The sequence below is a fragment of the Drosophila persimilis genome, unplaced genomic scaffold (assembly GCF_003286085.1).
Source record: "Drosophila persimilis strain 14011-0111.01,24,50 unplaced genomic scaffold, DperRS2 tig00000732-arrow-arrow-pilon, whole genome shotgun sequence".
Classification (NCBI taxonomy): Eukaryota; Metazoa; Arthropoda; class Insecta; order Diptera; family Drosophilidae; genus Drosophila; species Drosophila persimilis.
Window position 1 is genome coordinate 753,216 of NW_020825345.1, and position 25,984 is coordinate 779,199.

The following is a 25,984-nucleotide window of genomic DNA, read 5'->3' on the forward strand; positions in this document are numbered from 1 at the left end:
GACTGCGATTCACGTTGGCGAAATAATGTTGTATTTATGAGGACGGAATAGTTGGCTAAAGCGTTGCATAACCGTTTGCCGGAGGAGCCTGGCGGCAGGCGGCAGGCGGCACCATGTCGGAGATGCTGATTGAAATGTTGCAAGGAACAAAAAAAAAACCCCCAAAAGAAACTAGAGATTCGCCGCTTGAAATTTGGTGGAAATTGAAGTGGAAAGCAAGTGTTTCTTAGAAAAGCATTTTTGAGCATTTCCGCAGAAGAAATTTCTGCAATAATTATATGCCGCACAGCTTTGGGGGTCTCCCCGCATCTCTTTAAGCTGGGTGCAACCTCTAGATTCAACCACAATTGACAGCTGCATCATTTCTCCGAGGCAGAGCCGCAGCTGGGGCGTTCCATCAGCTATTTATCATCGGAGCAAAGCTCATTCCCTGAACCCTGAAGCCAAAGTTGGGCCAGCCCCCCCCCCCCCGACTGGTGCACCGTGCACCGTGCACCGGGTGCTCTGGTGGCACTGCTGACACTGCACTCTGTCCTGTCCGGCTCTCAGTCATTATAAATGAAAGCGCATCCCATCCGCCCCACCCTCTACCATCTACCAGGAAGTACCACTCCATCTATGGGTCCCATCGTCCCCGTCTTCGGGCGCCCCGCAAAAAAAAAAAGGAAGCAAGCCCAAAATGGTTTTAATCAGTTATTCATGAGACGGAGAGTGCGACGTCAAACAAAAGCCGCTGCTGCTGCCGCTTCTGCTGCCGCTGCCGCCGGTTGACATTGGAAGTCGCATCTGACGGGACGGCAAAGAGATGATGCCGCTGATGACGAGGCTGATTTCAGCTGCCGCCTGCCGCCTGCCCCATGCCACTTCTTGTGCTGATGATGATGATGATGAAAAAAACCAGGAACTGTATGCTGGATGCTAAAAAAAATTTATGAGCTGGAAGAACTCCCCCCGCCCTCTTCCCAGGATTCCAGGGGATGTGGCGGCGGCAGCAACAACAATTAGCTGCAACTTAAAAGGGAAGAGGCGCAAAAGGTTTGTTTATTCTGCGAGCTTGAGCGTTGAGGCAGCCCTGACAGCAGACAGATGGAAAGATGGAGAGACAGAGCGTGAAAGAAGGAGACGGACGGACGGACGGACGGACGGACAGGCTGACACGTCCAGGTGGTTGTTGCATGGCTGTTCTTGTTCTTCAGCGGCGTCTTCGTGTGTGTGTCTGCGTGTCTGCGCGTCAGCGTGTCTGTGTTGATGGAAGAACCACTCCAAACTAATGAGTATGCACATATTGTATGCAAGTGCAAGTGCAAGTGCGAGGGTGCAGGGTGCAGGGTGCAGGGTGCAGGGTGCGAGGGTGCAGGGCGCAGGGCGCAGGGTGTCCCCTTTGTTGCAACAGCTCAAAATGCACTTGGAGAGCCAGTGGCAGCCAGGTGCATAGAACATGTCTTGTCGAGAAGGGCTTGTCGCTCTGTTGTCGCGCTGTTGTCGGGCGCTGATTTTGTTTTGTTCCCCCGGCAAAGAGCCTTCAAATTAGTTGGCACAAAACATAAATGCAAATGACTGCAACTTGACAGGCGGCAGAGGGGGCAGGCGGCACAGGGGGCAGGGTGGGACCAGCCTTGCTTCTTCCATGCCTCATTAATGCAGGCCTGATTGGACTTTTTGTTTGCTCACACATGCACACATGCCCACTCCATTCGGCCATTCCATTCGACATTTACATTTACATTTACATACCCCCCACCATGCCCATGCCCCACCATGCCCCACCATGCCCCAGCATGCCCCACCTTGCCCCCACACTGCACTTAAGTAGCTTGGTTTTAAACAATTACATTGGACGCCTTTTGCCACATTATGCTCTATCTGCCCTGCCCTGCCACCTGCCGCCTGCCACCAACCACCAGCCACATGCCACCAGCCCTTCTGCCTGCCTTTCGGCCCCTCTGCTTGTGCCTCTCTGTGAATGAATGTTGTCTGCTGATTGAAAATTCTTGTGCAAAAATGTCGACGTCGACGTTAACGTTGTTGCAGTTGCTGCTGCCGTTGCTGTTACTCTGACATGCTGCTGCTCATTACATTAATTGCTTTGGCTTGTCTTTGCGACAGCCACAGAGGCAGACAGCGCAGAGGGCGCAGGGCGTAGGGCGTAGGGCAGTGCACACGTTGCGTATGCGTATTATGCATGCAAGTGTGTGTCCGTATGCGTGTGTGCGTGTGTGCATCTCTCCTGCGTATATCTGTGAGGCAGCAGCAGCAGCAGCAGCAGCAGCAGCAGCAGTCGCATTTCAATTTCAATTTTGCAATTTTGGCAGCTGCCAGGTGGCGCTGTCTCTCCAACTGTCTCTGTCCCTCCGTCCCTCTGTCCCTCCGTCCCTCTGTCGTGTCTGCCCGTCCATCTGTACGTCCGTCTGCCTGCTTCGCCCATATCATGGCAGCCAGCTCCATATTCGCCCCTCCTTTGCCCTTACCATTTTACCAATTTCGAGCCCCTCAGAACCGAAATGCAAAAGCCTTTTTATCGCTTTTGCCCCTCATCAATTTACTGGCTAACAGATTTGCGCAGCTGTTTTCTACCTACCCATCGTCTGTATCTGTATCTGTATCTGTGTCTGTGTATTTGGTGCAGGGCTCCTCTATCTCTATCTCTAGCTCTATCTCTATCGCTATCCCTATATCTATCTCTATTCGTGGGTGTGTGCAGGGCTCTTCTATCTGACTGTGCACCCGAAAATGTATGTCGCCTGTCAAATTACTTGAATCTCTGCTGCTGCCTCCCTGCCTCCCCCTGCCCCTGTCTTGCCGCTGCTCGCATCTCAATGCAGTTGGACCCACATTTGTGCGCTTGGTTTGTCGTGTCAGTCAAGCATAATATGATTATGTAGATGCTCTCTATCTCGCTCGCAAACAGGAAGCAAGAGAGACAGGATACACACACACACACACACACAGAGAGAGAGAGATCGCATTATGCCATTTCCTGGGATACAAAAAACTATCTATCTATCTATTGGATACACAGAAAAACATAGGGAGAGACAGAGGTAGAGAGAGAAACGCTGTCAAATCGTATTTATTATTTCATGTTTTCATTTTGAAAATTGCCATTGCTTCTGGTCCCTGATTCCGTTTTCCCCAGCATCCATTTCCCAGCTTCCATTTCCCATTTTCCATTTTCCAGTTGCTTTTGCTGTGATTACAGAGAACAAAAAGCACTATCTGTCTATAATGTCCGACTGTCTATCCGTCTGTCTATCCGTCTGTCTGTCTGTCTGTCCGTCCGTCTGTCTGTCCGTCTGTCTGTCTGTCTGTCGGGGTAACTAATCGACTGTTGTCGGAGCGCGTCAAGTGCCAGGAGTAGTCAGTCCTGTGCTCCTTCCACTACTGCCATTGTGTTTGCGGCTGGCAAACACTCAAAGGGCAAGGGAAAGGTAAGAAGAGCAGAGCAAAACCCCATGACTTCACAGGAAAAACACTTTCCGTACCTACATGTGTGTGTGTGTGTGTGTGTGGGTGGGCGTGGGGGGAAGGTGGGGGTGGGGGTGGGGGTGGGGGTTCGGTCCCTGCCTCAAAGTCCCCTAGCAATCAGGATTTCGTATGCAAATTTGTAAAATGGAATTGCATAAATATTAGAAATCAATATTGGTTTCAATTCAAAGCCAGCATGAGGTGTCTTGCCTTATCTATCCCCTCCCCTCTCCCACTCTCCCTCTCTCCCACCCTGTCTCTCTCTGTCTCTGTCCTGTAGCTGTGTATCTGTATCTGTGTGCGGCTGTATCTAGTGCGAGTGTCGATTAAAAGATAGCCGGACAAAGTGTTCTTAACTTGACTAAATGCTTTCAGTGTCAATTTGCTTAATGCTCCACTGATGATGAGACGAGAGCCCGAGCCCGAGAGCCGGAGCGACCGAGCGACCGAGCGTCCGCAAAGTTTTCCTCCCCCTCTCTCTCAGCTTTTCCATCGGCAACACTTGAACGTGTGCTTAACATGCAGTCAGAGGGGGTGGAGAGGGGTAGAGGAGGGCGCTACCCTCTGGACCTCTATGTAGTACATCCAAACGCACACATTTCCGAGTCTTCCGTGTGTGTGTGTGTGTGTGTGTGTGTGTGTTCCGTGTGTGTGTGGATAGCTGATGATGATGGAAAACAGTTTGCAACTAATTAAGCTGCACGCACAATCTAACATGCAAGTTAACACCAACCACCAGCAGCAGCAGGGGGGGAGCAACAGGAGGAGACTCTCGAGGAACTTTTACTGGAGGAGAGCGCTGCGCAGAGGTACAGTGCCACACAGTAGACGATTGAATCTTTGCCCCCGAGATGGATCTTCATCTCCCTCCACCGCACCCCGTCGGGGATTTGGCAGCAAACTGTCTCATTATCCGCAAAACCGCATAACCACACGTTTGCAATAACCCTTGCCCCACGGTGTTGCCTCCAGCCCACACGCACACGCACGCCTGATGTCTTCGGGTGTTTGACAAGGTAATATGCAATAAAAACGATACCCTCCGGCTAGCAGCGAGCAGCGAGCAGCCATCGCTCGAGCTCCTCTGTCCATCAAACGTCGCGACATTGGTTGCGTGGCTGCGTGGCCACATTTGACCGCACTTAACAAAGGCACACAGGCATTCATGCAACAAACAGATACAGGGGGGGCCAGGGGGGGGCACTAGACTCACGTGCCTGGCCAGGAAAGTGGGGGCATGCCCATTATAACTGGAGCCACAGACAGGCCGAGGACTGGAAGCAGGCTCTGTACATGCCACGGCCTGTGGCTCGTTCATCGGTGGACGGGGGGGCGGGGGGCTCCAGGGGTGCTGCTGGTCCTGCTGGGGCCCACTAATAAGTGACGCATTTAATCTGATTTGCTTTATGACATGTTCATGACGAGAACAATTAAAATGTGCGGTTGGCTGGGCACCAGAGAGCGGACGCAGGCGATGCCAATGCGTCCAATGGCAATTCCAATGCCAATGATGATGATGACGATGATGATGATGACGATAATGTTGATGTTGATGTTGGCCGGCGTAAAAAGCAAATTGTTTAATGTGCTGTGAATAAGTGACAAAACAGCTGAACTTTGCGTAGGCCTGCCACTCTGCCCCCCCCCCCTACCCCCACCCCACTTCCTCCCCTGTCGCTTCTGTGTCGTTTCTATTCCTGGACTTTTTCTGGTCATGGAACTTTATCGACGGACGACGCGTGGCCGCCACATTCGCGATAGGATCACACAGGAGTGGGGGGGAGTGGGGGGAATATGTCCTTGGGGGTGACTTAGTCTTATCGCACGTAAGGGTTTATCCCATTAGCCGCAGTTGACTGGATTATCGGGGAAGGAGAAGCCTTCTCTCTGATTAGCCAGTGGATTATTAATGATTGGTTCTTTGGGATACGCCGAATGGATGGAATGCCATTCGATTTGGCAAGCAGACAATTCTCTCTCTCCATCTGTTTGACTCTCTTTCTCCCTTCCTCTGGCTATAATTGCGACAGTAATTGGACATAATGCGACAAAGCTGACTCTTTCGCTCCGTCTCGCTTCGCCTTTTCTCTATTTCTCAAATTGTTTGGCTGTTGTCTACTTACAACACGCCTCACTGGCTCTCGCAGAGTCTCGTCCTGCGTCCTACGTCCTACGTCCTACGTCTTGGCTTGGCTGCTGCTCCACCCCCACTCCCCCCAGCCACCGACTGGGATGCCGTCGATGTGGGGCTCAACTTTGTTGCAGTTTGTTTTTACTATTGTTTTGTAATGGCGAAATTATAGACCCAAGCGACCCTTAAGCTTCATTTCATTCTGCCACATCTACACGTCCACCCCTCTGTCCGCCCGCTGCCCGCTGCCCCCTGCCCCGGCCCCCTCTGCTGTGAGTGGCATAGTCGAGCAGCGGCAGCAGCAGAAGACATCCTTCGTGCCTTCGTTCCTTCGCTCCTTCGTTCCTTCGCTCCTTGTTCATCTTTGGCATTATCTACTTCCGCCATAAACAGCAACAACTTTTCATCTTTTGTGCCAAGCAGCCAACATTTTTCGTCTTTGTCTTGTACTATCATTCCCTCCCTCTCTCTCTCTCTCCCTCCCTTTCTCTCTGTGTGTGTGTGTGTGTGTCTCTTCTGGTTAACCACGCGCCATGCTCTGCATTTTTATGATTTTTATTTTGATTTCCTTTAAACTAACTTCCTACTGCCGCAGCAGAGAGAGAGCGAGCGAGAGAGCGAGTGAGAGAGGGGTAAGCGAGAGAAAGAGAGAGCAAATCGTTGCTATTTTTGCAAATTGCCTACAATGATGGCCACAAGTTCACTTCCTGTTCGGTCTCTCTCTCACTCTCCCACTCTCCCACTCTCTCTCTCTCTCTCTCTCCATTCTCCCCTCTCCTCTCTCCTTCTTTTTTCCCCAATGTTACGCTTGGAGTAATGCTACCAGCCTCTCTGCTCTCTCGTTTGTAGCCCTGTTTTTCCTTTGGCACCCGGAAAATATTATTTCGCTTGACTTTTACAACAGGCCCTTCGCCTTGCGCCTTGCCCCTTGCGAGAGGCTCCCCCCCGGTGCCCCCCTCCCTCCCTTGTTGGCTACTTTTATTTTATGTTTTTTCCGTTTAGTTGTTGTTTCAGTGTGTGTGTGTTGTTGTTCGATGTTTCGGTGCCGTCGGTGCCGTCGGTGGCGACGTCCCGTCCAAAAACTATTTTCCTATTTGTTTTTCCCTAACTCGATTTTTCACTGGTTGCCTTTTGTCTGCTTGACTGCTCCTCTGACTCCGGCTATGACTCCAGGAGACTCCTGCTCGCCCCCCCCCCCCCTCCCCCCTCCCCCCTTTTGTCCTCCACAAAAACACATTTGACAAAAGCTGAAGGCAACAAAAACAGGCACAGTCCCGTGTCCCTTGTCCTGTGTCTATTTTTGGGATACCCCGCTTCTGTCATCTTTTTTTGTTGCTGTTCCCCCCCGCCCTTCCGCTGGCCCTCCTGCCATTTATTACCGCCTGTGCGGCCCTGTTGTTGACTGTACCCCGATTTGGCATTTGTGCCATTTGTGGCATTCATTTCCATTCATTTTGTGTGCCGTAATGATTTCCATGCTAATCACAACAATTGACGCGTGTGCGTCGAGGCTCGGCTCCGCTGGGCCCCCCCTTCGGCGGTCGTCCTGTTTTCGGGGGGTAGCCGCCGGAACCAGATCGAGATCCAGCTCCAGATAGGGGTTCTGGGGGGCCTCGGGATGGATATACCATAACAAATGATTGCCATAATTGTATGGCCCACTTCCCCCCACCCTCCGCCCCCCTCCCGTCTTCTATGCACAATACATCCCCATTGATGGATATGCCATAATGGCTTTCCACAAAAGAGACGGCGGCTCCTTCCTGACGTATAGTTTTCGCCCTCTCTCCCTCTCTCCCCCCCCCTCGAAGGACAGATCCCATCTATCAACACGAAATGAAAACGAAAACGCAATCGAAATCGAAATCGAAATCGACTCTCAATCGTTGATTATTTTGCTGTCTTTGATCTATTTTAATGCCCCGCGCATTACGTTATCATTTATTTGAGAGGAAAATTGAAAGTATTTATCAAGCTGCTAATAAATGGATGCCCCATCGAATGGATCCTTTCGAGCCCGGCAACGTGGCGGGCAAGGGGCGGGCGAGGGGGGGTTCAAGGGGCAGGACCAAGTGCTGACGAAGGAGCGTGCTAAGCTGCTCAACAATTTTTCAAAGTTGAAATTAATAACGATTTTTTCTCTTTCTCTCTCTCTCTCTCTCTCCCGCTGTCGTTTGTCCACTTTCTCATCCGTTCATCCTCTGCACTCCACTCCCCATCCTTTCTTTTTTTTTTGTTTGGTTCCTTCCATTTTCATCTTGCTTTGCCTTTAATTTTTATTTTATCTGCCATTGAACAATGGCCAGGCAATTTCTGGGAAAGATTGGAACGGGTGCGGGTGGGGGGTGGGGGGGTGGGCGGGTGTCTCTGCCTCTCCACTAGCCAGCATAATAAATTAAGCGCTGCTGCTGCTGCTGCTGCTGGCCCCCCTTCGATGGCTGCCACTTGGCCAAAATAAATTGCACTAAGCGAAAAATAACAACTCAATCCATGGGGCAGGCAGGAGGAGCAGGAGGGGGCAGGCAGCCAGCCAGCCAGCCAGCCAGCGACAAACGACACAAAAAACTGCCGGCCAGAAAATTGAAGTTGAAGCAGAATCAGAATCAGAATTCCGTATACGGATCCGAAGGAGCAGCAACGGCGGCAACGGCAACGGCAACGGCGGCTGCTCAACAAATGGAAAAAAGTGCGCAACACAATGGCCCCCGAAAGGAGAGCAGGACAAAAAGGGATATAAACAGATTACGTCGTTATTGGCGATGCTTTTGCTCCTGCCTGCTGCCTGCCTGCCTGCCTGCTTCTGACCAGCACGTGCCCACACATGTCCCCAGGATAGATGGCCCTACCGTCGGCCCCTACTCTCCGCAGCAGCGCGTATCTATGCATGGCTGCCACCTACCTCCCTGCCTCCCTGCCTCCCTGCCCCCACTGTCCGATTGATTTTGCGTCATCCGCTCTCCTGTCACCTGCAGGACTAAGCCGCTTTCGATGGAGGCTGGTGGGCGGAGGGTGGTGGGTGGTGGCACTGGACGCAGTGAAGCGTTAACGTACATCGTGTCGCCTTTGTGCCTGTCCAGCTGCCAGCATCCTGCTGCTGCTGCTCCTGCGAGTCCTTCTGCTGCTCCTGGCAGTGTCGTCTGCATTAATTTATTTCATGTCTGCCGCTCGCCTGTCCACTTGTGTCCGCAGACAATCGTGCAACTATTCACGACTGCGTTTTGTTAATTAATTTGCTCATTTATTGGCAGGACATCCAGCAGCCAGGATACAGGACGGGGCGGGAGAGGACTGGACAGGTCTCCGTCTTTGATTGCCACACGACCCTCGGCTGGACAGAGCCTCGGACCGCCTCGGATTGAGCCTTTAAGAGGCAACTGCAGTTATCTGCAGACAGCAGCTCTCTAAGCGTTTTTCCTTGCCTTTTCATGGCAGCTTTTCTTTCGCCTTTCTTCTGCTCTCCTCTCCTTTCCTCTCCTTTCTATTTCGGTGTTTTTCACTTTGGCTTTTGGGGATTTTTTCATTTTCATTTTCATTTTTCTTTCCCATTTTTCCGCTGGGTTTATGGAAAACAATAACAAAAACATAAATCATGCGAGAGCGGTGGATAATTTCTGTATGGCGTTGCTGTTTTTCTTTTTTTTTGTATTTAGAGCTGGAAAAATTGTGGCCGCATCTGCAGTTTTCCATCTCTGCCCCTAAATGGGGCAATAAGAGAATGAATGAGCGGATTTCCCAGGCTATTATCTGCCATTGTTCCCCTCCCCACCCCACCCCACCCCTCACAGCGCCCCCTAGCCGAGTCTCCACGAAATTCAAGAGCTGCGAAAATAGAGCTGGAGCAACTCTCGAGGAGATGGTAAGCCACCTCTAACGACAAGTAGTTCCAATTGCCCCTCGGGGCCGGGTGTCCTTGTGCCCAACCTTCTATCTAATCTCTGGGATCCTTGTTCATCGTTCAGGCGATCCCTCATCCGTAAATCATTTCACCTGCACTTAAGGCCAAGCCATCGAACACTTGCCACCGACTTTGGCCACTAATTTACCATTATGTCAAGTCGAGTTGCCCCAAGATGTCGTTCATTATGTGCCCCATTCTATGGGTACAGTGCATCTCCCTCTCCCCTCTCCCCACTCCCTGCTCCTGCGGGGCACTTATTATTTATTGCGCCTTAGGTAATGCCCCACCCCCGCACCACCACCACCGCCCAACCTCCTGCGTGCCCCATTGCTTTTTTGCCTTTCATTCAAGTTGCATTTTTCATGCACGTTCATTATTATCATTGCTGGCACCACCCGCACCGCCACCCGCACCGCCACCCACACACCCTCTCATCATCTGCTGTGCGCCACACCGTCCCCATCCTGCCCCATCCTGCCCCATCCTGCCCCATCGTCTCTGCTCTCCCCCTCGCCCGTTAAGCTGCAACAGCCGTTGATGATAAGCGACGAAAATGTGCAGAAAGCTGAAAGTTTCGCACAATTTTTTATGCCACACAGAAGGCAAAGCGAAAGCCGAGTGTTGAATGGGGGGCGGGCGGGCTGTGCGGGGGAGCTGGGCAGGATTTATCACTGCAGGACGCTTTTCTTTGGATGAGCAGAAGGAGCCAAGCAGCGAAGGAGCGAAGGAGCGAAGGAGCCAGGCAGCGAAGGAGGAGAATGCAGCCGGCCGGAAGCTGCCTCCTTGGGCAAATAAAAGGCAAAAGAGAAACTGCAACGCGCCATTCAATTTGATTACTTGCGTCATAAATACCGGAAGCGTCAGGGTATTGAGGCACTATCCAACTATCCTCCCCCATGCCCCATGCCCCATGCCCCATGCCCCATCCCGCCCCATCATCAGTGATGCTGCCCCATTTCGTGCATCTTATCCTCGTGCCCCATCGCCTTAGGGCCGCCCCGCCATGTGCGTGCGAGAAGAGGAATATGAATGCCACGTCAATGAATGACGGCGGTAATATCCTGTGCCGTCAGCAATTGCAGCGCAAGGATCCCCCAGTCGGAAGGGGAATGCAGCGGCAGTGGCAGTGGCAGTGGCAGTGGCAGTGACGCAGCAGCAGCAGCAGCAGCTTGAGCTGCAGGAAGGAGGAAGGGCATGCCGAGGAGGATGCTGCTCGCTGGCTTTCCTTTGCAACGAAAAGTGGGCTGGGGCACTGCTCCTTTTTATGCACTCAAAAGAATCTGCTTCGGCAAGAAAAGGCATTAAAATGTCGACAGTGAAAGCTGCAACGTGGCAGGGGCAGGGGCAGGGGCAGGGGCCGGGGCAGGGGCAGGGGCTGGGGAGGAAAACGTATTAGTAACAGACTATTGAGACGCCAAGCGGCAATCGGCAGGGGGGGGGCGGCAGGGGGAGGTAGAGTGCGAGGATTGAAGGCCGCTTTGCAGCAGCTCGAAGGCGGATGGGTCCGTGCGAATTCTTACAAGTGCCGCCTGCCAAATGACTTATGTGCTACCAGGCAGGGCACTCAGTCAGTGGCAGCACAAGGAAGCAGGCGGCAGGCGGCAGGCGGCTGGCGGCAGGATGTGGCATGCAGCAGGACCCAAAGATGCGGGACGATGCTCTGCGGCTCTGCAGGAAGCATGAAGCAGGACGCTTAAGGCGGGTGGCGATGAAGCAGGACGAAGGATGAAGGATGCAGGACTCCCCGACGACACTATCGCCAAATCAGCAGCGCGGCTTGCAGCATCACTGGCTGTGGCAGTGGCAGTGGCAGCAACCGTGGTGGCGATAAAAACGAGCTGCTGCTGCTGCTGGGGCAGGAAGCAGGATGCAGGACCCAAAATGACTTTGGGGCACACACAACATAAGTGCTTATACACATGCATATATATCACACACATGCACGCGCGCGCGTGTGTGTGTGTGTGTAATGACTGATCGTGTGATTTTTTATGCCACACACAGTGCCACAAAGAGAGAGAGGGAGCGAGAGAGAGAGTTGCGTTGAAAGACGATTTATCTTGGACTTCGTTGGGTGATTGCCTAGCGCATCACCACTTGCCCCCCCCCTTCCCCCCTCTTCCGCCCACAAATCAAACAAACCGAGGAATAGCAGGGCAGCAGGGGGGTAGGGACGGAGGCGCCTGTGGAAAGCATAAAAAGTGGCAGGAAAATCAACAAACAAACGAGTTTTTCCTCTTCTGTGGAAAAATGTAAGTTGCGGTGGCATCAAAACGAAGCCAAAGAGACAGAGAGAGACAGAGAGAGAGAGAGAGGTGGAGAGATAGACAGGGAAAAGAAAAAATAATAGCAAAATATCTAACCAGAGAGCTAGAGCGAGGCAGGGGCAGGGGCTTGGGCAGGGGCAGGGTGGATAGGGAGGTCTGGGGCCTGGGGGGACTGGGGGACTGGGGGACCGGGTGGCCCAAGCGGTTGGCAGAGATTAACTTTCGGGTCGCTCAAAGCGACCACAGCAAGTGCTTTACATTTAAAACACACGGCAATGGGAAAAAGGCAAACACCCAACAATGCCGCAGAGACACAGGGAGGAGAGAGAGAGGGGGGGTCAGCGGCAGCGGCAGAGGCAGAGCTTGTTAGTGGCCAGGACAGGACAGGACATTCAGAAGAGCAGGATGATGGTCGAGGGTCGAGGGTCGCTCGAGTCCAGGCCGTTGACAAAAGCGCATATGCAAAAGCCGCAATCCGCCAGATTAACAATTAGCCGGCATTTTAATTTATTTAATATTTATACAGCCAGAAAGCTACTAAATGCCAGCAAACAAAAAAGCCAGAGAGCCAAGGCAGAAAGAGAGAGAGAGAGAGTTGGGATCCCCCCCCCCCACCCCCTTTGGACACGTATCAATCAACCTCTTGCAACACCTTTCAACAGGGATTCCTTCTCATATTTGGTGTGGCAATAAAAACTACAGAATTTTCCCACATTTCCTCTGCTCATTGCTCATTGAGGTATGTTTTCCCGTCATTAAACAGCTTTTAATGGCAGGTCCCTGAGGCCAAAGTTCAAAGGATTTCAATATTTCCTTGGTGTCTTTGCACAAAATCGAAACTTTAAAAGTTAAGCCTGTTTTCTTGTGGGGAAAAGCCTAGGAAATAATCTTCTTTTTCATGCAGTTTACACATAAACCTTTTCTCGCTGTTGCTGTTGTTGTTTCCCAGCGTTTAGCCATTACGCATACGCATCGTGGAGCATCCATCCGCTTAGTGTTTAGCGTTCAACGTTCAACGTTCAATGGCAAATCGATGGCAACCTCTCCTGGCCTTTCCCTTCGCTTTTCCTTTTCCTTTTCCTTTTGGCTTTTCCTTTCATGCGAAACCGGAACTGAGGCTGCCCTTCGCGGGACAACAACACAACAAAAACATGACCGAATGTCTAACAAGCCCAAAAATGTTTGGGCCAACGCTTGCTGGTTTTTGCTCTTGTAATTTTTTAGGCCTTGTGTGGATATGGGCATGTTGCCCTTGCCTGGATGTTGCACGAATGGTGTTGAATATTTATGTTGGCACGCAGCAAAAGGCCAGCAAAAGAGGGGGGAAAGCAGACTGCAGTTAAAGGAAAATAAAACATGAAAATGAATTATGATACATGTGTTTGTTCCAGTTAGCAGTGGCACGACAGCAGCCAGCGCCAGCGCCGGGGGCAGGGGCAGTGGCTGTGGCTGTGGCAGGAGTGGCACTCATTCATTTAAATGCCATTTTAAACTTAAATGAAAGTTTATGGCTTTTTATTTGCAATGTCGCATATGTTTGGCTAAGGCTTCGCCTTCTGTCTGTCTGATGTTTCGTTGTATGTTGCATGTTCTGTTGCTGCCGCTGCCGCTGCTGCCCTCTAACCCCCAGTAGATCAACACCCTGTGGCACAACAGCAGCAGCAATTCGTGTTCGTTTCACGTTGTTTTATTGGAGAGACGTGTGTGTGCGCACACACACACACGGCACACACAGCACACACACACGGCACACGCATATGCCACGTAAAACTCGACACTTTACATTTGCCCTGGCAATAATTTATTTTTATTTCCCTTGTTTTCTGCCAGAAATTCGTTACCTGCCACCGAAAATGGAAGAGGAACAGACCTGAAAAGCGACCAGAGTATCCCCCCACTCCCCACTCCCCCTGCCCCCGTCCCCAATCCCAAACAGAACAGAAATACAGAACGCGCGAACACGACATGGGGCAGGTGCGAAAGGCAACATTCAGAGCAGAGCAGAGAGGAGCAGAGAAGAGCAGAGAGGAGCAGAGAGGAGCAGAGAAGAGCAGAGAGGAGCAGAGCAGAGCAGAGAAGAGCAACATACATAAATCAAATTAATTTTGTTGGCGAGGCAGCAGCAGCAGCAACGTGCGCCATTTTGTTGCCACCTGCCTGCCGCTGTTTCCATTACCCCTCCACCCCCCCCCCCCCCCCCCCATACTCCTCCCCGCCTCCTCCTTGGGGGGCGGGGGAAAAGTGCGTTTTAATTGCAAAGATGCCGCGACTGCCGTTGCCGCTGCCGCTGCCGCTGCCGCTGCCGTCGACGTCGCCGCGTTTGGCATCGCGATTCGACGCTAATTAGTCGCACAATTGGCACGAAATAAAAAGCCAGAAAAACAAAGGAGCGTACGTGACTATCTCAAGCTGTCGATCCTTGGGTATCCCCCACCCCCCACCTCCACCGACCCCCTGGCGAGAGTCGTGATAAAACGTTCTTTTAAATTGTCGCAACGTGGGTGGCAGGGGGGTGGCAGAGTGGTACCAGGGGGGGGTGCCAGGGGAGGGGGTGGGGGAGAAGCAACCGCATTGCACGTGTACCACCACACACTCGTCGTATTCGTATCATCAAATGAATATTCGCTTATTTGCATCTCTGTCAAGAGGTGGTAAAAGATACACCCCACCACACACACACACACACACACACACCACATAAGCACACACACAGATACAGATACAAAAGCAAGCATCCCATCTGCCAGGCAGGGATTGATGGCAGTTTTCGGGTGGTTCCTCCTCCGCCCACTCCTCCTCCACCCTCTCCCTCTCCTTCTCCTTCCTGGTCCTTGCTGATGGCTGACAAAATGAGTTTTTCAGTTATTTCTTTTTAGCCATATCTCCTGTGCAACACCCTCGCATCGCACTGAAAGGGCTGCTGCTTCTGCTGCTGCTGCTGCTCTGAAGGGGGTGAAAAGGGAGGGGCAGGAAGGTTAACCTTTGATTCAACAGCTGGCTTTTAAATTAAGATTTCTGTCCCCTTCACTCGACTCCAATCTCTTGCTGGGAAAATTTCTCTACTTGGAAATGAGAAAAGTTGGAGTATAGCATCCTATTTCTCCCCCTCCCGCTGCCCCTCCTGCTGCCCCTCCCGCTGCCACTCCTGCTCCTTCTTGACTCCTGCCTTGAAGAGTTGTTTGCCAAGACTTTTGCCGAGTGAAGAGCCAAGTTTTTTAGAGAGGGAGGGGAAGAGAGAGAGAGAGAGAGAGAGCGACAGAGAGAGACCTGGTAAATAGGGAGTATTATGGTTTAGCTATGGCGAGAATATCCCCGTGCATAATTTCAGATGATTACAAAAGGTTCAAACCTGCCACAAGGAGAAGTACAAGGTAGAAGGTACAAAGTAGAAGGTAGAAGGTAGAAGGAAGCACTTGAACCTGCAGCCGGATTATGTTATTACTTGGCTGTAAAGTACTTTGCGTGTGTGGGATACTCGTACAAGTATAAGTAGTTCTCCTCCATTCGAGGGGACTCCATTCCCTCTGCCGACGCACACACACACACACAGGAATGTGGCATCCTCCTGCTGTTGCTTTCCGTGCTACTTTGCATTGCCAGCTCATCTGCATCTAATGATATTGAATAAGCACTTGAAAAACTCATATAAAGTAAACAATTGATTTCCATTACGTGGCCCCCAGCAGACCCTGGACCTGGACCTAGACCTAGACCCGACCCTGCCGCAGAGATGCGGCGGCCAGCCCGTCGAAGACCTAAGCACCCCGCAGGGACTGCTGACAGCCCCAAGAAAAAGGAAAGGAAAAAAAAAGGAAAAAACCTAGATGGAAATGGAAATGGAGATGGAGATGCGGAGACTTAACAACTTGCCATTTGCTTAGCCACCGTTTACTTGCACATTTTCCGGTTTTTCCATGGCAGATTTTTGCATATTTCTTGCCCACTTTCCATGCAGCAAGGGGCAGGCGGCAAGCGGCAGGCGGCAGATACTTTTACTCGTATGCTGCATAATGCTGTGTGTTCTCCTCCTCGCCCTCCGCCCGCCTGCCCTGTGAGCCTTCTTCTTGTGCGAGTTATTTTCATATTTGTTTAAAGTCTATTTACCGCAAGTTGACAGTGAAATATGCGAAACTAGCGCGTAGCCAAATAAGTGCGACAGTTTCCGGTTACAACTGTGTGGCAATGCCACATGCCACCACCGCCGCACCACCGCACCGCCGCACCACCGCCGCCGCACCACCACCGCACTTCTGAAATGGGAATAAGCAGCAGGAGATATCCCACATTCCGTCTGGTCGGTAGGGAGGGGGGGAAACGGCTTCCCTGCTTCCCTGCATGTCATTGCGGTTTGTTTGTTTGCTTGACTTGCGCCTGCCTGGGTAAGGATTTCATGTGCTTGAGCCACCAGGAGCCAGCCAGGAGGAGGAGCAGGAGGAGCAGGAGGAGCACAAGGGCTTCCTCCAGGAGTAGGACCAACCGCAGAGCGCGTCTGTCTCTCGGTCTCGGTCTCTCCCCATCTCTATATCTCTGCCTGTCTGTATCTGTATCTGTAACTGTATCTGCATCTGTCCCTGTCCCTTTCCCTGTCTCTGGATGTGTGTGTGGGTTGCCTGCCTGTCCGCATGACAATTTGTTGTGCATGAAATCTGCTGCTGCCTCGTCCGCTAGTGCTGCAATGTTTTTTGCGCAATTTGCCAAAGCCATGCAAGGCACGAGGCAGCACACAGATATGCAGAACAGGGCACCGAACGAGGCAAGAACGGCAAAGTGCAGCAGAGAATATCTCTCTCTGGCTAGACCGGACGAGGCAGCAGGCGCACCACAGAAGAAGGAAACCAGCGAACAGACAGCGAGGGGGACTTTGGCCATGCCCCTGGCTACGGCCCGAGATTGGGGGCAAATACTAGTCTGGAGCCAGGGCCATGCAAACAAACGGTTATCCCTGCCGAGGCACTCGCTCGCTCGCTCGCTCGCTCGCTTGCAAGACATATTAGATTTCGCTGCCGTGGCACTATGCCCCCCCTCTGCCCCCACCCCTTGCCACACTGCCGCGGCGTCTGCATCTGCATCTGAAAGTGTAGTTGGGCCTAACCACTGAGACGGAAGTAATGTGTCTATCAAAGCATTAACAACGTACTACCACCATCAACCGCCGTACAACCCAAGAATGAGGACGAGAAGGAGAAGGAGAAGGAGGAGGAGGAGGAGAAGGGTATGGGGAACGAGGAAACCAAAACGAAAACGTCTTCGTTTTTGGTTTTTGTTGCTGTCGATGTACCCCCCACAGATCGTATTGATTTCTCATCGGAATTGGGGGATTTATATGCGAATGAAGATTGAAGATTGAACAGATGCACGGCAGGAATTTCGGATTTATTTGGATTGAATCTATAAGGCTGAAGGATGTGTACGCTTTAAGCTGCAGCTTGCGGCATGCCTCGGGCCCAGATTGCACAATGATTTCCCATTGAAAAGCAGGACTTTTCGATAGAATCCGTCGACGAAAGGAGAAGACTTTTCGCCCCTGCCATGGAGGGGTTTTCTTTTGTCTTTAATTGGTACGAGTATCCGGGTTTTCTTTGGACACAAGTGCTGCCTGCACATTATGATTTGGCGTGGCAATTGGGTATTCAAATGGGATTAAATTGTCTCGGCCGTCTGGGAGGCACTTTTTGCCCATATCCTTGTCTCAAAGGATACACAGATGCCTCATCGGATTAGGGATTTAACTGTCGCCGGTCATTCCACATGAATTATTCATGGCTATATCTTTGGGTTTATATAAATTGCATCCTGCCCACCTGCCAAATGCCCACCTGCCACCTGCCACCTGCCACTTGACGCCAAAAAAAGGTGTGTGCGTGTGTTTGTTGTTGGCCTCCCCAAATGCCTTTTGCATTCAACTCCTTTATGCCAAATTGAACACAAAATTAAATTAGTTGCGGCCAAGGGATTAAGTTACGGAACATTGCCATCGTTACATCGTTACATCGTTCCATCGTTCCTTGGTTCCATGGTTCCATCATTCCACTGTTGTTGTTGTTGTCTGTGTTTATGTACAACTAATTGGCTATGTAAATGGCAGCTAAGAGTGTCCTGTCCACACACACACACACACGGAAAGATACACAAACACATACGTATATGCTGTTAATTACGAGCAGAGGCAACCACAGCTTATAGACGATTTGGACGGCTCTCAAGTGGTGCGGTGTGTTGCACTCATTGGGGCGGGGGCGGGGGCAGCGGCGGGGGCACCTACAGAGGCAGGATGGGTGGTTCTCAGGCAGGTCCGACGCCCACATTGACATTTTGAGGCAGCGTTGTCACGAAACCTTTTGCTAAGGATTATGCAAATCTGCCACTCATCGTGCCACACACACGCACACACACACACACAGAGGTAAGAGAGTAAGAGGGTAAGAGAGGCATGCCTTCATTTACATTTACATTCTAGCTGAAGATTTGCGCATCATAATTTATGCCCTGCTCCCTTGCCCCATGCCCCATTTCCTCCATCCCTTGCGAGCAAGAGAGAGACACTTCATTCACAACGCCTCAAAAATTGCCCACAGTTATGACAGGAGGCCACAGAATGCGGCGGCATGGACGGGGGGGCACGAGCTACGGAGACCCTCCGGTGCACAGATCGAAGCCCAGCAGTTTGGGGCACAGACCTGCGGCAGGGGCGACCAGGTGAACAGGCAATCTCTTGTGCCACCCCCCCGCCCTGGCGCACTCCCTAGCCCGAATCCCTAGTTTTTCCCCCATTTTCCTCGCTCACTCGCTTGCCTTTTCCCATAATTAAATCATAAAAACAAGGCAGAAAGTTGTGAGTGGCAGCTAGGGCCGCGGCTCTACACTTGATGCCGATACTCAGTCGCCAGAGGGCGCACACTGCTCGAGGAAGAGCGAGAGAGAGAGGGAGAATGATCTGATCTAGATGCAGATTCCGCAGTCTATAAGTTTTCTCCTATCTTCAAAGCGATTCACAGCTCCTACGAGCATAGTCTCTGGGAACTAGGCTTTGAACAGACAGACATGGCTCAATGGACTCGACTATTGATGCTGATCAAGAATATATACACATTATGGGGTCGGAAACGCTTCCTTCTGGGTCTTACACACACAAATCGAATATGCCCCTTGCACTCTTTTTGAGTACCGGGCGCAAAAAATGATGGTTTTTTAATGAAATTAGTTTTGGCTTTGGCTTTGCTTTTGCTTTGCATGATTTGTCATAATTAATACCCGCCCAAGTGGGGGCGTCTGGGGCGTGCCAGTGTTATATGACATTTGACTGCCTCGCCCCGCCCCGCCCGGCCCCGCCTCGCCACGGCCCTCCTTCTAGGGAAAAATGGTGCACTTTGGTGGCCACTTGCCTGCCAGTCCATTCCGGGGCTCCCAGGAGAGGAGCTCGAGGTCTGGCCCCCCATAAAATGCTTATGAAAATCGCTTAAATTTAGTAACCCTTGGTATCCAGGGGACTGGTCAATGGGTGGGTGGGTGGTTGGTCCGAGAGTAATGCAAACACCGTAAACACCTTTAAAAGCCAGAGAGAGGGCGGCAGCTCGGGACTGGACTTGGGCTGCCAGATCCTGATAGTTGGCTTTGAGAGAAATTTCCATAAGAGTCCAGCAGGATGAGGGGAGAGGGGGCAGGGCGGCTCTGGGGCAGGGTATGAAATGCGACTTTACAAAATGTGTAGTTTATTTGCAATTTTTTAGCCAACGAGAGGTTTACTTTTCTGTTTTGTTTCTGTGCCACCTCTTAGCCGACCCCTCTGGCCGTGCCCCTGCCTGCTGCCGTTCCACCCCCCCCCCCCCCCCCCCCCCCTGTTTTCCAGCCCCAAAATTTCACTCTGTCTGATTCTGCATGTGGAATTTCGTTATCGCACGGCTTGCAGCAGCAGCAGCAGCAGCTGCATCAGTTGCAATAAAATCAGTGGCCAAAGGTTGCAGCATCTGAGGTCAGCACTCACACAGGACCTCCTCTTTCCCCCATATGTGTGTGGGTGTGTGTGTGTGTGTGTGTGTGTCTGTGTGTGTGCTTGTTAAATAGAGAACATTTGCAATGAAAATTTGCGCAGGGAAAATTTGAAAATTGTCCGTTTTGTTTGTGTTTCTTTTTCTCGCATTTCTCCCCCATACCCTGCCCCTTCTGGCCCCCCCTGTGCCTTTGGTATTTGCGTATTTGGAAGGGGGCGGAAAACAGTTATCCGATTTGCATTTAAAAGGTGTGTTGTTCAAGGATCCAAAAGGAAACCAGGTTCATGGGGGGCACAGGACATGCCACAAACAGCCTAAAGGACACACACAGACCCACAGAGAGCGGCAGAGGGAGAGGGAGAGAGGGAAATGGAGAAAGATTTCGAGTTAATTTGGAGATAATTGAGAGAGAATCAGCAAACATGCAACTGATTTCAACAAATATTCCCACAATCTGCAGGGTATCGCCCCCTCCCCCCCCAATCGCCACAGGATGGAAAATGGCCAACACTACTCTGAAAACTAAACAACAACCGACAATGGGAAAGCAACGAAAAAAGGCCAGAGGGAGGAGAGTGGGGAGAGGGGGGATTGTGTCTCTAACTGTAAAATGAAAAGAGGCAGAAATGCTGCTGCAAATGTGGCATGGAATGCTATGTGGCAGGCTCAAATAAAAATGTTGAATGCCGCCGCTGCCGATGCTGCTGTTGTGGCAACATGAAATTGGCCTGGCAGCTGGGTCATAAATTTCTATATATCCCAGTGAAAAAAAAAAGCACACACACAGATACACAATACTCTACATATATATATATAGAGAGAGAGAGAGAGAGAGAGAGAGAAAGAGACAGGAGCTACGCATGCAACTATTAATCATATTGAATGGCTCTGCCCCCTGCCCCCAGCCCCTGCCGCCTGCCCCTGACGCCCCCACTGGCTCCGTTATGGGGTTTTGTGTCTGCCAGAGTTCCAGCTAATCAATCTTTTCCAGCAGCAATCTCTTCCCGTCTCCATCCCCATCCCCGTCCCCGTCCCTTATCCGGGCGGAAGAAAAATGGCCGCTAAAGTCATTAACGCCTCGCTGGTCACCTGGACAGCAGGAAGGAGGAGAAGGAGGAGGAGCCGGAAGGGCAGTCAAGGGACTTGGGTCTAAGCCGCCAGGTTTGCCATTTTGCTATTTTGTTTATGGCCATAGCGCAAATCTCTATATAGGACCCAGGACCCAGGGCCCAGGGCCCTCCCCCTGCGGGTGGGTGCTGCTGCTGCTGCTCTGCTCTGCTGCCCAATGAGGCGGCAGGCGAAAGCCAAAAGGGGATTAGTTGTAATCAATAACTTGGGCAAGTGTGTGTTGAGGTTGAGGTCCTGCCGCTGCTGCTGGTGGGTTCCGTATCCTCTGGCTGGTTCTTGGGCTTCTGTTTTGTTTGCCTTGTCGAAAGTTTTTGCACAGCTTATGGCCGGGCTTATACACAGCACTTCCACACCCCCAACCCTCAACCCCCACCCTTAACCATTTCCCAGGCCAAGTTATTATTATAATTTTCTTTGCCAATGCGGATTAATTGAAAAGTTTTCCATTAAGAGTTTTGCGCGCTTGGTTAAATCGCCAGCCGCCAGCCGTAAGGCAGCCTTTTGTTTCCACCTTTTGCCGCCGCCGCCGCCGCCACCGCTGCCACCGCCGCCTTTGTGCCACCAGAAGAGGTCCTGCCATTAGCATTACCTTGAATTTCAATATGTACACTCGTACAGCGCACTCGCATCGAAGGATATACATATATACGTGTGTATGTCCTGCCTGGTGCTCACTATTTTTGATCGTTATGGATTTTGACAGTTTTCCACTCTCGGGGGCTGCGATGAAAATTACTTAAAAGCATTTCGCTTCTCAGCCGCTGATTTGATTGATGGCCGTTTATGGGCACCCTCTCCCCCTGTCCCTCCCCCTCTCTCTCACACCCACTCTCCATCTTTTTCGTCATTATATTCGCATTATCAAGTGGGGAGTGGGGAGTGGGGTATGGGGAGAGCAAAGTTGTTTCCACACGGTGTGGCGGCAATGAACCATTGCAAATGGCAGTTGACGTCTTTGCGGTGAAGAGCTGACAAAAAGTTGCGCCAATTTATGTCAATTATCGGCAGCTTTACCTGCCCCAAGACCCAAGTGCCACTCCGCCCACAGAGGCGTTGAATTTCATTTTATAGGGGGGGGGGCGGGGGTGGTGTAAATCTCATCAGGAAAGCCAAGGTACGGGGTGGGGGGGTGGAAATCCTATCTCCTGAAAGCGAGCGACTGCGTAACGTGGGAATCTCTTGATGACAGCAGCAGGGCAGTGGGGGTGGGGGGCGGTGGGGGGCGGGTAATTTGCTTGGAAAAATAAATAATGGCATTTTTAGTTGTCATACGATATAGCCATCGCCTCGATGTTTCCTTTCCGGGTTTTCCTCTTTGCCATTCATTGAAATTTGTCATGGTTCGATGGGAAATACGAGAAGGTCCAAGGAGTAGCATTTTTCAAGGGAATTCCATAATTAAGGGTGGGCGGGGGTACCCCTTTTCAAGAGGGATGCACCAGATATTCGCTAAACATCATAGATACCGATTCGTTGTAATTCCTTGAGGGGAATATCCTCTCTTCATATCTTCTGGCATCCTTCTTGAGAAGATTGAGTGTTCCCTCATCCTGCACAGCGTTTACTGCTCTCAAAGATACCTCCTGTACTCCGACCATATCTCGGATTTCTCTTGAAATCTATTATCCCCCCTCCGCCCCTCCACGGTTCTTTCGATGGCTGCAAAAAGATGAAAGCGGAGAACCCACACCTGCACAATACCCTCCAACCATCGGACCATTTAAATCTTAAACTCTTTTTCAATGGATTTCTGCGTGCTCTTGAAGCTCATTCTCCTCCTACCCCTTCTCCGCCCCCCCATCGTTAATGAAAATGCCCGTTTGGCTTTCTGTGTCCCCCCCCCCCTTCCCGCCCCAGACCATGGGATCTAGAGGGGCTATGCCGCTCATTAAAATCGGGGAAAAACCAAACCAAAGGAACGACGGACCATCGACGGTACGGAACGAGAACGCGTCTAACAAATCGATTTTCGTTTAGTATCGTAATCAACAACACAAAATTTTTGTTCTCGTGCTAAAAATTTGTGTTTTTGCGCTATAACAAGTCTGGTGGGGAGGGGAGGAGCTTCCATCGAACCGAACCGAAACCGAACCGAACCTGTACTCCCCCCCCCCCCCCCCCCCCCCCCCCCCCTCCGTCTGTGCCATGGAACCCTTCCTCCCCTGTACCATGGAACCCCTATGTAGCCCCTCTTATGCTCTCCACTTCTGGGCCTTTGCCTAACATGGCTGAATGGAGGAGGAACTTAAAGAGCACTCGAACAGCACTCAGCCGCAAAACACACACACACACACACCAACACACTCGATATGCATATGTGTATGTGTGTGGGGGTTTAAGTGGAGTTGCTGCCGCTGCAGGTGGGGCAGGGACCCCTCCTCCTCCGCCTCCACCTCCACCTCCACCTCCACCTGTGCTTCTGCAGTACTTGTCAAGATTGAATTTGGTAGGAAATTTTTCCTTTTTTGGTAGATGTTTTTTCTCTTTCATTCGTTTTTTTTTGGCTTGATGGGCGGAGGTGGTGGAGGTGTACCTTTGCTTTCATTTCTCTTTCTTTCTTTTTTGGCGTTTTTTTTTTTTTCTTTTTTTGGCGTTTTTATTGATCAAACAAAACGTAGCAAGTGGCAGCCAGTGAAGGTGTCATTGCTGTGCCTCTCCTAAGCCCCCGTGCCCCGTGCCCCGTGCCCCACCTGACAGAACTGCCAGAATCAGCCAAGAGCTAGAGAAATATATATATGTATGTGTGTATATAGGAGAGTGTGTGGTTGGGCCTTGCCTTGCGGAATAGATTGCATGATTTGTTCCACAACTGTCATTCACATTTCGTTTTATGATTATTATTTTTCTTCAATTCATTTAGCATTCGCTGGCAGGCCAGGCACGAGTATATCTATGTATCTGTGATGATTCAGATATTACATACAAAGCTATGTAAATTCAAATGGAAAAGAGGAACAACTTCCAGGCAAGATCTTCATTCAGAGCTGGCAAATAACCAGTAAATATGCCTGGTATGTCTGTTTGTATGTAATCACTTTCGACTTTTAAATATTATCCGTTCTTTTGCACATTCGATGCTGTTTTTTTTCGTACATAATTTACCTTTTGCTTTTATGTGTTTTTCGCGAACAGAGAGGCTTCCAACGTGCAGGCACAGACATGCTCGCGATCGGTACGGCTGCTTTCACACACACGAACACAATAAAAAAAACAACAAAAAAAAAGAACGATTCACTTCTTGGGCTCTGCTGGCGCAGACACTTGTTCTCGTTGTTGTTTGTCTCGGTCGTGGGCTCGTTCCGATCAACCGAAAGCACGAGGGCGGACGAACGCAGCAACGAAGGGAACACAAGCGAAGACTGAAAATGTGTGCGCGGGTCAGTGAGAGATCGGGTGTGCTCGTGTAGCTGTGCTTTTATCGATCGAGGCGCATACCCGTATGTGCTCGTATATGTATGTCGCTTTCGGTCATTAAAATATGTACATAGATAGATGTGTGTATATAGATAGATGGATGGATGGAACTCCCACTTACCGGACCAAACTGTTCGAAATAACTCTTGACGTCCTCCAGGGTGGTGGGTGCCGAGAGGCCGCCCACAAAGATTTTCTTCGTTCTCGTCACCATCTGGAATGCACAAAAGCAAGAAGGAAGAGAGGGGGTTAGATTCATGAGAATAGTGTTAAGAAACGAACGTCGTTTGCTGGCCGAAAAGGTTAGGTGGTATGGCCTGCTCTGGCATTTAAATATGCATTTTATATTGGGGTTACGCAAAAGTTATGACCCCTTCAACCCCCTGTCTCCCGTCGCCGCTCGCCTGCGCCGTCTCGGGCACTGCCTCCTCAGATGTTGAGTTTCGACTTTCCTTTCGTGCAGCCCCCCCCTGCAGCCCCCCCCCTGCAGCTCCTCCTGTAACTTATGGGCTACCCAACTTTCGCTATGAGTCGTTCGACCATTTTGTGCATTTTATGTACTACATGCAAGTGCTCTGTCTCCCTCTCTCCCTCTCTCACTCTCCCACTCTCCCTCTCTGTCTCTCTTGCACTGTGTGCAGCTGGCATTTTTAAGCTGACATTTTCAAGTGCCAACTTTACGCAGTTAGCGCCGCATGCAGCATGCCCCATGCAGCAGCAGCAGCAGCAGCAGCGGCAGCAAGAGGAGAAACAGTCGAGCGTCGAGCACCGAAAATGATGGCGAGACATGAACGAGAAAGGCAGCAGCCTCTCTATCCCTCCATCCCTCCATCCCTCTTTTTCTCCATCCCTCTTTGCCTGTGTGCGTGTGCGTGTGTGTGTGTAGTGCAACGCCAGCCTTTTTAGCCCGCAGGCAAGCGTAAACTGTTAACGTTAAGTGATGGCAGTTAAGGCACAGAGTGAACGGCACAGTGGAACCTCTTCGACACCCATTTCTATAGGCAACGAATGCTCCAGACCTTTGGGTTTTACGAATCTATTGATAACCCTCAAGATAGACTATGATTTCTAGAAAAATTCAAAGATTTATTGGTTTATTTGACAATTTTGACCACAAATTGACTTGTTTCAAGTCGAAAATTGCCATAAAAGATGCGTCATATTTATGTAACGATCGTATAATACCGATTTCAATCCTTAAATGTTTTTGCGGCACTGTACTTCGTTTCAGTCAGGACGGCACGGGACGGGACGGGACTAGTTTCCGTAGAACTAACGACCTACGGTGCCAGATCAAGACTTTCCTGCAGAGTTTCTTCCAAAATCATAACGCCCTCTGAAAGGCCATCATAGTTCTTTATAAATTAACCCAAAAAACTTGTCCAAAGTTTTCTGGTGCTCAGCAAATTCTGAACTTTCCCCTAGCCCCTCCCCCCCTCCCCCCAGCCCCGGTGAAAGTGGAGATATCCCCTCTTAAAGTTCATATGGTTAAAGGGATCCCTGGGCCCATGGTGAGCGTACGAGCCCTCGGATGAAGCCGGATGAAGCTGATGACGCTGATTGCACTGACGCTTGCAACAAGCTGCAATTTATGAGCACGGAACAGACAACAGACCCACACATACAGAGGAGGCAGCAGCAGCAGCAAGGATGAAGGGAGTTAAGGATCAGCGCCACCAGCGAAAGAGGTGAA

The 25,984-nt window shown here is 51.0% G+C and overlaps 1 protein-coding gene across 3 annotated transcripts in view; it reads right to left on the reverse strand.

Annotated features, from left to right (window-relative positions):
- Positions 1-25,984, reverse strand: part of LOC6603686 (RNA-binding protein Musashi homolog Rbp6) — a 191,880-nt gene that overhangs the window by 39,205 nt on the left and 126,691 nt on the right. For all 3 annotated transcript variants that reach the window (XM_026992355.1, XM_026992356.1, XM_026992354.1), the window contains one exon: positions 24,413-24,505. In XM_026992355.1, coding sequence (XP_026848156.1) covers positions 24,413-24,505 — 93 coding nt within the window. Of the gene's footprint in view, positions 1-24,412; positions 24,506-25,984 lie in introns of those variants that run through there.